The sequence below is a fragment of the Rhinopithecus roxellana genome, chromosome 11 (assembly GCF_007565055.1).
Source record: "Rhinopithecus roxellana isolate Shanxi Qingling chromosome 11, ASM756505v1, whole genome shotgun sequence".
NCBI lineage: Eukaryota > Metazoa > Chordata > Mammalia > Primates > Cercopithecidae > Rhinopithecus > Rhinopithecus roxellana.
Genome location: NC_044559.1, coordinates 20,380,857 through 20,395,306, shown reverse-complemented (window position 1 = coordinate 20,395,306; position 14,450 = coordinate 20,380,857). Strand labels below are relative to the sequence as shown.

Below are 14,450 nucleotides of genomic sequence, written 5' to 3'. Positions count from 1 at the left end.
TCAAACATATGTAAATTACCCATAATCTCACAATTCAGAGATGACCACTGCTAATATTTTGGCATATTGCCTTCTAATATGTTTCAAATTTTTGTAATACTTTAACATCAATATTAGTAAATACATGTTTTATAACATTTTTAAATTAATAATGTCATGAACATTTTAATATCCTTAATCTTCTAAAATTTACTGTTAAATGTTGACATATGTATTTTATTTCCATTTTAATGTTAGATCTATAATTTTGTAATTACAAAAGTAATATTTATTTATAATAATTTAAAGAAATCTAGAGGACGAAAAGAAGAACATACTAATTGTCCACAGTCTTGCTGTTGCAGAGATAACTAATATCAATATCAAGGCATACTTTGCATGGCAGTATAATTGCATGCATTTCTGTTTCCACTGATCGTGACATTTTTGACCTTTGTGACCCCAGCTCTTAGTTCAGTTCCTAGAGCATAGTAGTTGTTTGACACACTTTTAGTGAATGAATAAGTGATTAAATAAAGAAGTAGATGTATGAGTGGAGAGGTCTTCGAGATCCAATTCGTGGTAGAGTAAAATATGTTTCAGACTCAGCAACTTACTGCTGATTGAGAGACAAGGCAGCTAACTCAAAGCCCTTAATGAATAGGAGCCTGCTCTTTCTGTTCATCTCAGTCAGCCTCCAAGCAGATAATTCAATTTAATTTTTTTTCCATCAGTCAAACTGAAGAGCTGAAAAAGCAAAACCAGAGATAGGGGAGGCAGGAGGTGAAACAGGCCTGAATGAGGAGATCAGCAGTGGCTCTCTCACTCTCTCTGTATTTTTTTTTTTTTTTTTTTTTTTGAGATGGAGTCTTGCTCTGTCATCCAGGCTGGAGTGCAGTGGCTTGATCTTGGCTCACTGCAGCCTCCGCCTCCCAGGTTCAAGCAATTCTCCTGCCTCAGCCTCCTGAGTAGCTGGGACTACAGGCGCCTGCTGCCACGCCCAGCTAATTTTTGTATTTTTGGTAGAGATGGGGGTTCACCATGTTGGCCAGGATGGTCTTGATTTCCTGACCTCGGGATCTGCCTGTCTTGGCCTTCCAAAGTACTGGGATTACAGGTGTGAGCCACTGTGCCCAGGTTCTCGCTCTCTTTATGTTAGAAAGAGCGTGAGAGGACAGGAGCCATGCTGCTCTCAAGGGTGACCCAGCAAGAGCTCTGCCACCACCGAATCGTCCATGATAGAACTGATGATTTTCCTGGAGGATGGAGACTCTAACAGTGTCAGTGGGACCCTCATGGCTTTTACCTGGCCTGTTTTAAGAGTTTGCAGCCGAGGAAGACACAGTCATGTTGGGTTTTGTTGAAATAATTTGGTACTCTGCTATGTCTGGAATCAGGGCTGGCAGATTTTGAACTTTGTGTTATAGAAGGTTCCATCTGAAGTCTCTTTTCTATTTAATTGGAAAATATGTCTTAAGTCTAAGTGTCTGTCCCTCAGGTACCTGCCATAGGAAGGTCAGTGATCCATTTTTTAAAACGCTACATGAAAAACTTAGTCTTTGCAATAAAATGTATGGATATATTCTTCCCAATGGGATGGTCTGGTCTTTAAAAACCTGTTCCTTTTCCCCACTTCTCAATATAAATATATATATAGATAGATATAGAAATATCCACAAATAGATGGGCAGTGGGATAGAAAGAGAGAAAGGGAGATGGAAGGACAGACAGACAGTCTCCCCCACTTTTGGCTAACAACAGTCATCACATCCCTTCTTTTTCTTAAAGGTGCTCGTAGAGCTAACCTCGAACAATAGGCCATATTGGCACCTTTGCTCCTGTTGTCTCAAGACCTGGCTCAAAACATGTTTTTCCAGGAGGCCTCATTGTTTAATTTCTACCCTGGTTAATCTTTCCCATCTGTCAACCTCTAGAGCTTTAGCCCTTGCCCCAATTTTCCCTTTGACGTGGTGTATCTGTACGTGTATGTGAAGATCAGGGAGAGGCTACTCTGCTTCCTAAACAATTGAATGGGGTTTTGTGTACTATGTAATTTAGTGGTTGTAGAGCTTTATAGTGTTTTATTCACCAAATTAGTGAATAAAGAAAGTGACTAGAGGGTGGTGAGATATTTCTTGCATGCATAATTGAACATATATTGTAGTTAGTACTTACTCATGGATTGAGAGCCCAGTTTAGATGAATACTGTGAGAGTTACTGTAAAGTCAGTGTGGTATACTAGAAACTTGTGATCAGCCAAATCATGTATATATTTTCTGTATAGTTGATGTAGTCACTTTGTAGCACCAAGCATCAGTACCTTCACCTATAAATTTAGCATAAAAATATATAAATATATATGTGTGTGTATATATATAATGGGTTCAAGATCTTTTATTTTCAGAGCTTGCAACAGTTGGTTAGCAATGCTAGCTAAGCTGATATAATCTGAAGGCCATCCCACCTTTCTCTTTAGGCACTCAACCAACAGAATCTCTTTCTTGCAAACAGGATCATAGACCAATTGGGATCTGTCTCAATGTGTGTGTGGGAAGAGGTCTTTTCCCCTACACTTTTCCCAACAAGGTTGTTTTATAACCAAATGCAACTCAAATCCATAACACAGCAACTAGTCAGCTATGTATATCTGACAACATTACAGGCTATTTTGAGGGTAAATATATACACACACACATACACACAAAACTAGATTTATACATATAGCTATATGTACATATATAACTACATATACATATATACCTACATATATGACTATATATACATATATACCTACATATGAACATATATAATTATATGTGTGTGTATATACATATATAAAACTGTCTCTACTAGACAAAAATAGTTTTATGGCTCCATTGTTCAATAAATATTTGCTGAATTAAATTGAAATGAGTCAAAACTTTTCTGAGCCCCACAAAACTTTTGAGATTACCAGAAGTTTTTACAAAGAATTATTTCTGTATGATTTGTAAGATTATCAACTTAGAACTTTCCAGATGGCAAAGTTATCCAAGTGTGGTATGCTGGAAACAACAGCCCTATAGGAGAGCAGATATTAGGGATGTAATCACAGGCATATACTTCATGTTGTCCAATTTCTATAAACTTGAGAGCCACTCTCGCTTCCTCAATGTTCCCATCTGTAAAAGTTTTTGGGTAAAACATAAGGATGGTGGAATTCTCATGATAAACTTGGATCATGATTCCATGGAAGAAGACTTGAGCCAGGCATCAGAAAACTGAAATCCTAGTTTCTTTGACCAAAACTTACCTTCTCCAAGATTAAGTTTTGTTAATTGTGAAATAGGTTTATGCTCTCACCTGCTAGAGGTGTTTATGTTCTCATATGGCATTGTAAAACCACTGATATACAAAGGTGACTAAGGCATGATCCCTGCCCCCTTATGACTCAGTCTAGCAGGGGAGAGACATGCCAACCAGCAATGGATTACTATGAACAGCTTCTTAGAGGCAGACGGTAAATACAGTGGTGGCACTGCGGAAGCAGTAATTAACTCTGCCTGGGCAGATTGCCGAATGCTTAAGAGCAGGGATTTAAGTTAGTAATAACTGCCCTACCTTCCTTTCAGGATTGTTGTAAGGCTCAAATATATATGAAAGAACAACATGGTAGAATTATTATTTTTATCATTATTATTATTATTTCATTGGCAGTTAGAATCAGATATTTTACTTCCAGACATTCAATTGAAAATATGCCCAATACTCCTAGTTAATCACTTATAGGGATGCTGGCCTATCCCTAAGGTGTTATAAAGGGGTCAGACTCTACATTCAAAAAATAAGCGAACATGGAATAATACTAAAAGTGGCCTAGCCTTGCTATCTTGTAAAAACATAGGAGTGTAAATGAGCCTGGTCTTTTTGGTGACATTGAAGGGCTCCATTTCATTTAGATGATCTATAGGAGCAGTAAGAAATGAAAGTAAAAGCACAATATTTTGCGTGTAATATTGGCTCCTATATCAGCTGATGATCATTTTTATATGTATGTCTCATTTTTCCTGGGAGCACAGAATTTGCCTCTCCTTGACTTCATGAGTCTCAGAGTGTCCTATATGTAAGAATTGTATAATAAATAGTTTTTAAATAAGTGTTGCTGAATTGATTTAATTGAAGCCAGAGACTACATGGAATTTGAAGAAAAAAGAAGACATAATTTTATTTACTCCTAATGGAGACAGTGATGGCCATCAGATGTGGATTTATACTCTGCTCAAAAATATCAGATGATTGGATGTATATTGAGAACCTACTTAATGCTAGAAGGTACCATGATAAGGATGGCACAGTCATATTCCTACCTTCCTACCTTTTTATCTGGATAAAATAAAGGCCTACTTGGGTGTGTCGGGCACTCTGGTGTTGGGATGGTGCAGGGAAAACATCTGTATTCATGCTCAGCAGTGGTTCCTTGAGACTTACATTCTCCTCACTTCATTGTTTTGCAGCTCTACAGCTCCATGGATTTTGGAAGACGGTGGCAACTCATGCATGAACGCATCACACCCAACAGGTTTTATTGGTAAGCCCTATCCACACACTCATTACTTCTTAGATAAAGAATTACCAACCAGCATAGCACTCTAGACAGCTCTGGACAGTTGCAGCTCTTGCAGACAAATTTGTTCTAGTCCTTTGCTACACAGAGTGGTTTGTAGAATAGCAGCATCAGCATCACCTGGGGACTTGTTAGAAATGCAGACTCTCAGGCCCTATTAAGACTTATGAAACTGGGATTTACATTTAACATGATCCTTTGCTGATTCATGTGCACATGAAAGTTTGAGAGCCACTGGGCTTAGAGAGCTCTGTAAGAAGGGTCATGATCAGGTGCTCTTTGCTATGTACTAACCCCCTCTTTTTGGAAAAGTGCATATATTTTATGTACATATTCTAAAAAGCAGTATTTTCCCAAAATGTACTCTGGAGAACATCGGTTTCACAAAATGCTTCTTCTTTCATAAGAGTTTCTGTGGTCAAATAAATTCAGGTTATGATAATTCAATTTTATACTCCTGGAAACTCAGGATTCATGTTAGGATATTAAAGACTCTGGAGAAATGCTGAATGAAGAATCCTGCCAAACTTGAAGTCACTGATTCCCAAACTTATTTCACTACAGAATCCTTTTCTTTTGTCACATGTGATAAATCCTTCAGAACTACCTCTGTGGGGCATATTTTGAAAAACCTTTTATGGGAATGAATACATGTTTCAAATGGAAAATTAGCCCACTGCCATCACAGAGATTAGGCCACTGTACTCTAGCTTGGGTGACAGAGTGAGACTCTGTCTCAAAAAAAAAATTTTTTTTGGAAGTTGTACTTATTCCATATCTCTTTTAAACATCTTATGAACACTCCATTAAAAACTCATGTTATAGCCGTTTATGCCTTATACAACTTAGGGATGTGGTGTGTGTGTGTTGAGGATGGTGGTGACAAATACCTTGTACATACACACATATTCATACCAACATCTTTGGAAGCAATGGCTTCAACCCATTCCTTCTGCATCCACAAAACTATGTTCAGATTTTAAAATGAAGATTGCCTAAGCATTCTATGAAAAATCAACTGTTTTTTTGTTTGTTTGTTTTGTTGTTTTGTGTTGTTTTGTTCTTTGTACATGGTTTACAGTAGTTGGGAGAGAAAAGGGAGTTGGGATTATTGCTCTTGACTCAACACCTGAACTATCTCCAGCATGTTTGCCCCTTACAGGCCTACTATTATTTCATCTTTAGCTGTTATTGCAACTGTTATTTTGCCTGTATTTGGAACTATGGAGGTTTTACAATAGACTAAGGCAGAAAAGGGAAATACTTGTTTTTCTGCTATTTTACCTATAGAACTACAGCCTTTGCTGAGCTGAGATGGTCCAGTTTCTCAATATACCACCACTCAGAAGTCCAGAATTCAAAAAGAAAAAGAAAAAAAAAAAAAAAAAGGAAAGAAAGAAAATGAAAGAAAGAGCCCTCTGCTGTTTCTGGAACAAACTCTTGAGATGATAAGGCAGTTGGCCAACTAGGAAGTCAGGTTAGTAGAGGAGGAAAGGAGGAAAGCACACGGGACTAGATGAGCCGTGCCATTGTTTCTGAATGAAATTAAGTGCATAAGAGACAACGTTTTCCTATATTTTGCAAAGAGCAAGAGGAGAAGCTTCCAGCTGCTGTCATCCACCCTCTTCCTTTATGCAGTAAAAAAAAAAAAAAAAAAAAAGTCCCTAGGTCCTGATAATTGTGTTTTGTCTCTTCTCCACTCTGTGCTTCTTTCATATATGCACCCAAGGGGAAATATAAAAGTTTATGCCTGTGCTGGCTAGCCAAGTGGTAGTTTTGAATATTCCATTTTTGTAATTATCACTTCTCCATTTCTGATATATAATTACCATGATTATTCTTTTAGGTGTCATGTGAGTCATGGCAAAAGAGCTTATTTTACATAGACTTTTTTTTTTTTTTTTAATCCAAAGACAGAATTCAAGGTTTTCTAAAGCTCTAAACCACTTATGTTAAGAGATATGGTTTATATAGGTTAGGGATGTAAACATTAACTTGTTATCTCCTTGAGAAAAGACAAAATATGCATTTCTCTGGGTGTAGCACAAACGTTGGCTTAAGTGGGACCTCTTTAAACTATGGTTCCCTCATCCATCTAATGGGAACAGTATTTTTCTTGTCAATTTCATAAGGTTATTGAAAGGAGCAGATGTATCAAGTGGACACTTGGCAATTTCACTTCTCCATTGATTTAAGTACTATGTTTATTACCAGTCCTCAAGAACATGTCACATAAGTGATTTGCCATTTTGCTGGGCAAATATGTGAATCTCATGTACGGTAAGGCTGATGCCCATGGGCATGTGATAACAACTGAATGGGTCTAATTTATTGCCAGTAATCCACATCTCAGCCGAACATTATTGTTCTCTACTTTTTGTTGAGTCATAATTCTTATAATTCTTATGAAGTGAGCAAACAAAGCAAAAGAATAACATGCATGAAAATGATTTCTTTGGGAGAGAGGGTGTGGAGGGAAGAGGTATCGAGGATGGTTGGGGAATGTTGAGCGGAAAGCAGGCATGGTAAAAACAAGACATTGAAATGAGAGATGATGTTAAAAAGACTTAACTTGTGGTATGTAGACAAATAGATTGAACATGGGATTCAGAAGAAATACTACAAATAACAATATTTGATTGTTGTGATTCACAGCTTTGCTCCTGTGACCCTGCACAAATATTCTTATTTATAAGCTGGACATTTGCAAGTGTCCTAAAGGATAGATCCTTCATGACTGTCCAGTTTTTTGTCCCATGCTACTCTCAGTTGTTGGCAACTAGCAGCTTGGAGGGGGATTTGTGCAGAAGAACACTGTGTTCCAGAAGTGATTTCTGATGAGGACACAACAGAAAGAATGAACCATGTGCATGTCTCTCATCTGTTCTCTCATCTACAGTGATGACTGTTGTAATGGTTGTGAAAGTACATTGGAAATTGTAAGGAGTTATTATTATCTGCATCTTCATTAGTGCCCCACCTTGCTTGTGGGTTAGGCAGAGCATGGAACATAATATTCATTAGCATCAATACTAAGCTTCATCTGGAAATATTTTTATGAATTCTGGATGTTCTAATCCAATCAAGATAGGTCACCTAGGAATCTTACACCATGGAATGACTCAGCCATCAATCTCATGCCACAAGAAGAAAGACAACTGACATGAACATTCCTTGTTTATATGTGACCCTTCCACTCACTTAGTACCTGGTCACCAGGTAATCACCAGGACTGTCTAAAGCTCCCCCCACTTTTTTAACCTCTGCTGCTTCAGAAATTATAATTTGCATGGAGAGCACATAAATGGAGTAAATGTCCTTAACATATTGCCTTCATTCTTCCTAGGCTCTGCTATGGTGAGTTGTTGTCATGGGGGAAAAGCTTTTCTGTTTTCTTTTTAATGAAAAAATTTATCCTACTGAGCTACAAATGAATAGTATTCCACTCTTCCCTTGGGAGATATTTAACAGGCAGGCATATTCTGCAGTGGGAAGATTTTGTTTTCCTTTGTATATCCAATGTGAATATTTGTTGTGATTCACAGCTTTGCTCCTGTGACCCTGCCCTCTCCCAACGTGCTCAGCCTCTTTGGGCATCTTTTCCAATGAAGTCATAGGTGTGCTAGGCCTTCCAGAATTCTCTGTGTAACCAGAATGACCTCAAAGTGCCTCTGGTCTCTGATAGCATTCACTTGTATGGTGTCCTAAAATAGGAAAGGAATGTCCCCAGTGCCTCCTCTTTACTGATTTCCCTCCTCTCCTCCTTAGTTATTCTCTCTCTTGAAAGAATAAGGTCCCTTTTTTGTCTCTCTTCTTTCCCATTGCTGCAGGAAATTGTTCTGATAAAGTAATGTACTCGAAGGTATCAGGGACTTCAATTCTTACCCCTTTTCTGAGATATTTGGGTTGCAACATGGACTGGCTTGAGCATTAGGAAACCTTTAAGAAGACAACAGACATACTAGAAGTTCTATATCAGGCCATGTTAGGTGATGCAGGGAATGTGTATCATGAAGACTGCTGTATCTGCTATGATGCCTGGTTTAGGATGAAAAGTGGCTGATGTGTGGAGGTAGGTAGGTTGGACTCTAGGTCTTTATTGTACTTTGCTTAAGGCCGGCTTATACACTGTGGATTTCTAGCGATGTTTGTGCCAGCAGCTTCTCATCTGCTTTTGCAGAAAGGCCATGAGGGTAGGGAGGAAGAATGGAAAAACCAACTGTCCCTCCTGGTGTGTGTAGACGGGAGGTCCTAGGGAAGTGCCCTTTAAAAGAGAAAGTGGTGATAACAAAAAAGAAGACAGACAAAACCCTTTCATGACAGTCTTTCCTTTCCAATCTTTCATGATTTTAGTTTTCCAAGCCTCTTTTTGTATGCATATGTTCTTTTATATGTAGCCTAAATATATACATGTGAGTGTGTATAATCTGCCTTTCTTTTCTTAATGTTCTATGCTTGCAATTTTTGTGTCATTATAAAATATAATCATTTTTAATTTGTGCAATATCTTGTTACACAAAGATACATGCTTTATTGCTATTTTATTTTTATCAGACATTGAAAATTTTCACATTTTTGATGATCATAGGTAATGGTTTTATTGACATTTGTATGCATAGGTCTTTAATATCAAGAATTATTTTCTTGGACCAGTGTTGTAGGTCGCCCAAATAAAGACTTGACTGCATTTTTTTGCAGTCTCAACAGTGTCACATTTCAGTAATAAGACCCCAATTCAACACTAAAAGTATTTCAGCAAAGCAGCTTTTTACTGAAGCTTTTGTTGAAGAGGGTTACAAAGAAGCATTACATCAACCAACACATGAGTTTTCCTAAAACTCCACTGTTCTGACCATCATGGGAGTTACTTTCTCATCCTCTCCTTCCCTTTCATGGACTCTAAAACTATTCTGTCACAGTGATTTAATTGTCCACAGTCCATCCCCTTCCAAAACTCCCCTTACACCCACACACTTTTCCCCAAGTATCATAGCTTTTCTTATGTAGAACAATCTACCCTCTCTCCTTAACTCTCCATCTATCACCCTCACCCACCCCAGAAATTAAATGTAATATTCCTTAGGTGCACATTCCTTAGAACATGGAGGAGGGAGAATTGGTAATAGTTAGGGTTTAATATTAGTTAAGGTTTAGTATTTTTTGTTTAATCACTACTAAAAGAAGAAGTTTATTATATCAAAATATACTTTTTGAAGAATGAAATCATGTCCTTTGCAGCAAAATGGATCGAGCTAGAGGCCATAATTCTAAGTGAATTAACATAGGAACGGAAGACCAAATACCACATGTTCTCACTTATAAGCAGGAGCTAAACCTTGGATATGAACATAAAGGTGGGAACAATAGACACTGAAGACTACCAGAAGGGTGCAAGGGGGCAAGGGCTGAATAACTACCTATTGGGTACTATGCTCACTACCTGGGTGACAGGTTCAGTCGTATCTCAAATTTCAGCATCGCACAATATACCTTTGTCGGAAACCTACACATGTACCCATTGATTCTAAAATAAAAGTTGACATTAAAAATAAATAGAACACTAGAAAAACTATATATGTGTATATGTGTGTATATGTGTATGTATATACACATACACACACACAGACACACACACACATTTTGAACATCTTAAAACCTGTCATTCAAAATATTACCTAAACTGTGTTCCGTTGTATATTCCCACCTGTAGCATATGGCAGTATCAGTCTATTTAGTTAATATTTACTTCTTCCTTGTGGGAGACAACCTCCCAGTGGGCTCCACTGATCTCTGTCTTCTGGAAATCCTGCCAGTCTATAGTCTTTTTCTCTTGAGTATAGACTGGATTAGTGACTTGCTTCTAGTGAATGGAATGTGGCAGAGGTAATGAGTTTTTTTGGGAAGTAGGTTACCAAAAAACAGTGTTTTCTTCTTGGGTGCATTCTTGTGCTTGCTTGCTGAAAGCAAGCTACCATGTTGTTAGCTGCCTTATTGAGAGTCCCATGTGGCAAGGAATGGAGGGAGATCTCCAACCAAAAGCCAGTGAGAAACTGATGGCCCGACAGCTTAGTTCTAATGAGGAAATGAATCCTATGAACAGTTGTGAGAGTGAGTTCAAAAGCAGATCCTTCTCCATTCAAGCCTTCATGTGTGACTGCAGCCCTGGCAAACACTTTGATAGAAGCCTTGTAAGAGACCTCCTTAGGGAGAGGCACCCAGCTGAGTTATGCCTGGATTCTTGACCAACAGAAACAGTGAGACAATACATATTTGTTGTTTTTAGCTCCTAAGTTTTGTGGTAATCTGTTATATAGAATTTTTAAGAGATAACCAATATGCTTTACTCTGATCCTTATTCTTTGCTTGTTTATTTTAGAACATAAGGTTCTACTTCTGTCTACATGTAGCCTCCTGTCTACATACAACTACTTCTGTCTCATACTACTTCCTCTGTTTTCTCTTCATTGGTGTCAACCTTAGATATTTCATTTTGCCCCTTGTTTGGGTGTGTCCTTGAAATAGAAAAATATCACCATGTTCTGGTATCCCTGACACCTATGCCCAGACTCTATGGGATTTGACAGTTGATCAACAAACCTCAGAGCCCTATCCTCAACCTGAGTGAGGCTTACTTAATATCACGAGATTGCTTGACTTTGTTACACTTTATTATTTTATATTTTGATGGCGAGACCCCGTTTTCTAAGAATATTGTTTATTGTAAATATCTGTGTGTGTACATATACACACACAAGTCATGTATGTACATGGTCATTTAGAGAAGTGTTAATTTCATTAATACTAATACTTCACTAGAAGTACTAATATGAATCTTATTGTCTGGATTTTAGACACCCATCTCAGCCTAATAGCAGCTCTGAGTGGAGGATGAAGGGTGGAGAAGCAGGAAGTGAAAATTGAGGATGGTTACCTTGAGATAATGTGGTTGGAGTGAATACTCTTGCACCTCTTGCCTGAATTGGAGCTCTATAGATCTCACCTGTTCTGGAATATATCCTATAATTTGCTTCAAAAGTGGGCTCCTTCTATTCATTTAGGAACTTCTTTTGACCCTGGACCATGGTTCTTGAAGAGTCAGCTGCCGAATCATCCTTAGGCTGTTAATATATTATCCGTGACAGAGCCAGAGTTAAAGAATAGACAGAATGGCTTGAGATGGCTTCCTGGAAAATCAAGATCTTTTCAAACAAAGTTAACATTATGGGCTGAATTTTTGAAGCTGCCTCTAAATGTGCATCTACAATTTTGCAAACACAGTCATTTGCAATCTCAAGTAATGGGATTTAGGCATCGACCTGATATAAGGGATCAGATTTTAAGGTCATTGCAAACCAGGGTATGCCACAAATAATATTTAATTCAGCTCTTCTTTACATTTTTAAAATGGTGCAGCAATTTAAAAATACATTACATTCAAAATAATACATGCAAGGTCAGGAGGGGAAATGTGAAAGCTCAGCTTGCAAGCAGAAATCAGTTTCTGCTTTGCTGTTGGTGGCTACCCATGCTGTATGTCTGCTTGCATCTTGTCTGTGGAAGAGCTGTCTTAATGCTAAGACTAAAATGCAGTGTTCATAAGGTGCACGTGGTAGTTAGCTATGACACTGAGCAAGACAGAATGGTCAACTCTTTGGATGAAGTCAAGACTTGCCAGATTTTTGATGATTATGCTGAGTACATGTAAGTTCTGTGAAGTAGGAGACATATATAACTATATACCTAATGACTTCTTTGCTATGAAAAGTGGGAGTCATGTTTGGTCCTGCCTTGGGAGATCTGCAAAGATTTGTATGCATTAAACATGGAATTCAAAGACAGCTACATCCACTCACCTAATCCAGTGTAGCAAAAATTCCATAGTGCACATGGAAACACCATTGTTTTCTCTTTCTCTGGCTTTGTGGCCAGTGATTCCTTAGTTAGAGGCACATGGCTTCCAAATACTTATTCCGCGCAGATGATTAGGCAGAGGGCATGAGAAATACTCATTTTGCTCAGAAACAGTGAAATCTAACTTCATTTTCACTCACTGATAATAAACTTGCAGAGGGGAGCAAACTTTACTGTTGTCACAGTGGGTGAGATTTCAGGACCTTATTGTCCTATGAGGGTGGTGGGTCAGAAAAGCCCCCACATAGAGACTTTGACTACTGCCATCTTCCTGGAACTCAGATTGCCTTCAGTACTAGCATTTTACATTAAAAAGAGGGGAGAGTTGAATAGGTTGGTGGTGATGAGTTGTTAACTTCCATGAGCAGGAATAGGACAATTGGAGGGCTAGGGAGAAGCCTAGAGAGAGAAGATGACAATGTTGAGCTCAGCGCCCAAGGATAAATTACCAAATTGAAGGCATGGAGGCTATTTAAAATGCAGGTTGGATACTGGGTTGCACGCAGGAGAAACCATCCTTTCTTCCCTGTTGAGGAAATGTGTTATTGTGCTGTTCCAGTTTGGTCTGGGGCTGTGCATTAGTCAGTGCTGGCTGTCAAAAGAAAATACCACAGACTGGTTCCAGGCTTAAGCAACAGAAATTTGCAGTTCTGGAATCCGGAACTGTGCAAACAGGGTGCCGGCATGGTTGGCTTCTGGTGAGGGCCCTCTTCCAGGTTGCAGAGGGCCACCTTCTGGATATATCCTGCCATGGTAGAGAGAGAGAGGGCAAGCTCTCTGGTGCACTTTCTTATAAGGGCACTAATCACATTATGAGAGCCCCACCCTCATCCAAACCTAATTCCTTCCCAAAGGCCTTATCTTCAGATACCATCAGTTTGAAGTTTAGAGCTTCAACATGTTTTTCTTTTTTTGGAGAGATACAATTCAGTCCATAGCAGGATGTAAAACAGGGAACAACTTGGGAAGGAATACAAAAGTTTTAGAGACACTTCCACCAAGAGGTGTCCTGGAGCAGAAGTGGCTAAGGCTTGTCGGGGAATTGGAGAGGCAATGCCAGAAATACAAATGTATTGTTTAAAAGACGCGGACACACACTAGCCATTTTTTTTTTTTTTTTTCTGGTTGGAAACGGTTGGAAACACAATATATCTCATAATCATTCAAGGGAAGACAAAAAAAAAAAAAAAAAGAAAATAGTTACCTATAATTTTACTGCCCAGAAAATACTTCTTAAAAAATCAAGTACGTACGTCTTCATAGCCTTTTTTCCCTAGTATAATTTTAAACATATATTTAAATTTTTATCATTCAGATCATATTGCTGATAAAATTTTAAATCTTTTAAAAGTGAAATTGAACATTCTCCTGTACCATCCTCTACTCTTTCTAAACATTTTAAAGCTGGTATTGAATTGTATTCTAATCTATGGATATATAATAATGTAATCTTTCTTTTGTTATTTGATATTTATCTTCTGAAATTTTACTATTAAAGTAAGCACTATAATGTTGTTTTAGAAACATTTAAGTAATTATTTGTTCAAGGTCTGATTATTATAATTTTTTTAGGATAGACTACCAAACAATACATATAAAAATATAGTCATGCCAAATCCAAAGAGTTTACACCAGTTTCCACTACAACTAAAATACCATTTCACTATACCACATAAAAATTTAATTTAAAGAAGTTATCCATTTTAATATGCAAAAATGGGTTTTCCTTGTTTTAATTTGCATTTCTTGTCAGACCAGTGAGTTTAGACATGCTTTTGTATATTTATTAACCATTGTATTTTCTTTTATGTGACCATCTGTTTTTGTTTCTTCTTTATTATGGGTTCTTTATATTGTCTCTCATTTTGTTTCAATATTATATCATTTATTCTTTGGCTTTTAATTGCATTATGCTTTTTAGCATACTTTATACTTACAATAATTTATGTTATCGAA

General features: G+C 37.7%; 1 protein-coding gene across 1 annotated transcript in view; it reads left to right on the top strand.

The window, feature by feature from the left end:
- Window positions 1–14,450, top strand: part of SORCS3 (sortilin related VPS10 domain containing receptor 3) — a 621,477-nt gene that overhangs the window by 386,553 nt on the left and 220,474 nt on the right. The window contains exon 5 of the mRNA XM_030940951.1: window positions 4,474–4,547. Within this exon, the coding sequence (XP_030796811.1) occupies window positions 4,474–4,547 (74 nt within the window). The remainder of the gene's footprint in view (window positions 1–4,473; window positions 4,548–14,450) is intronic.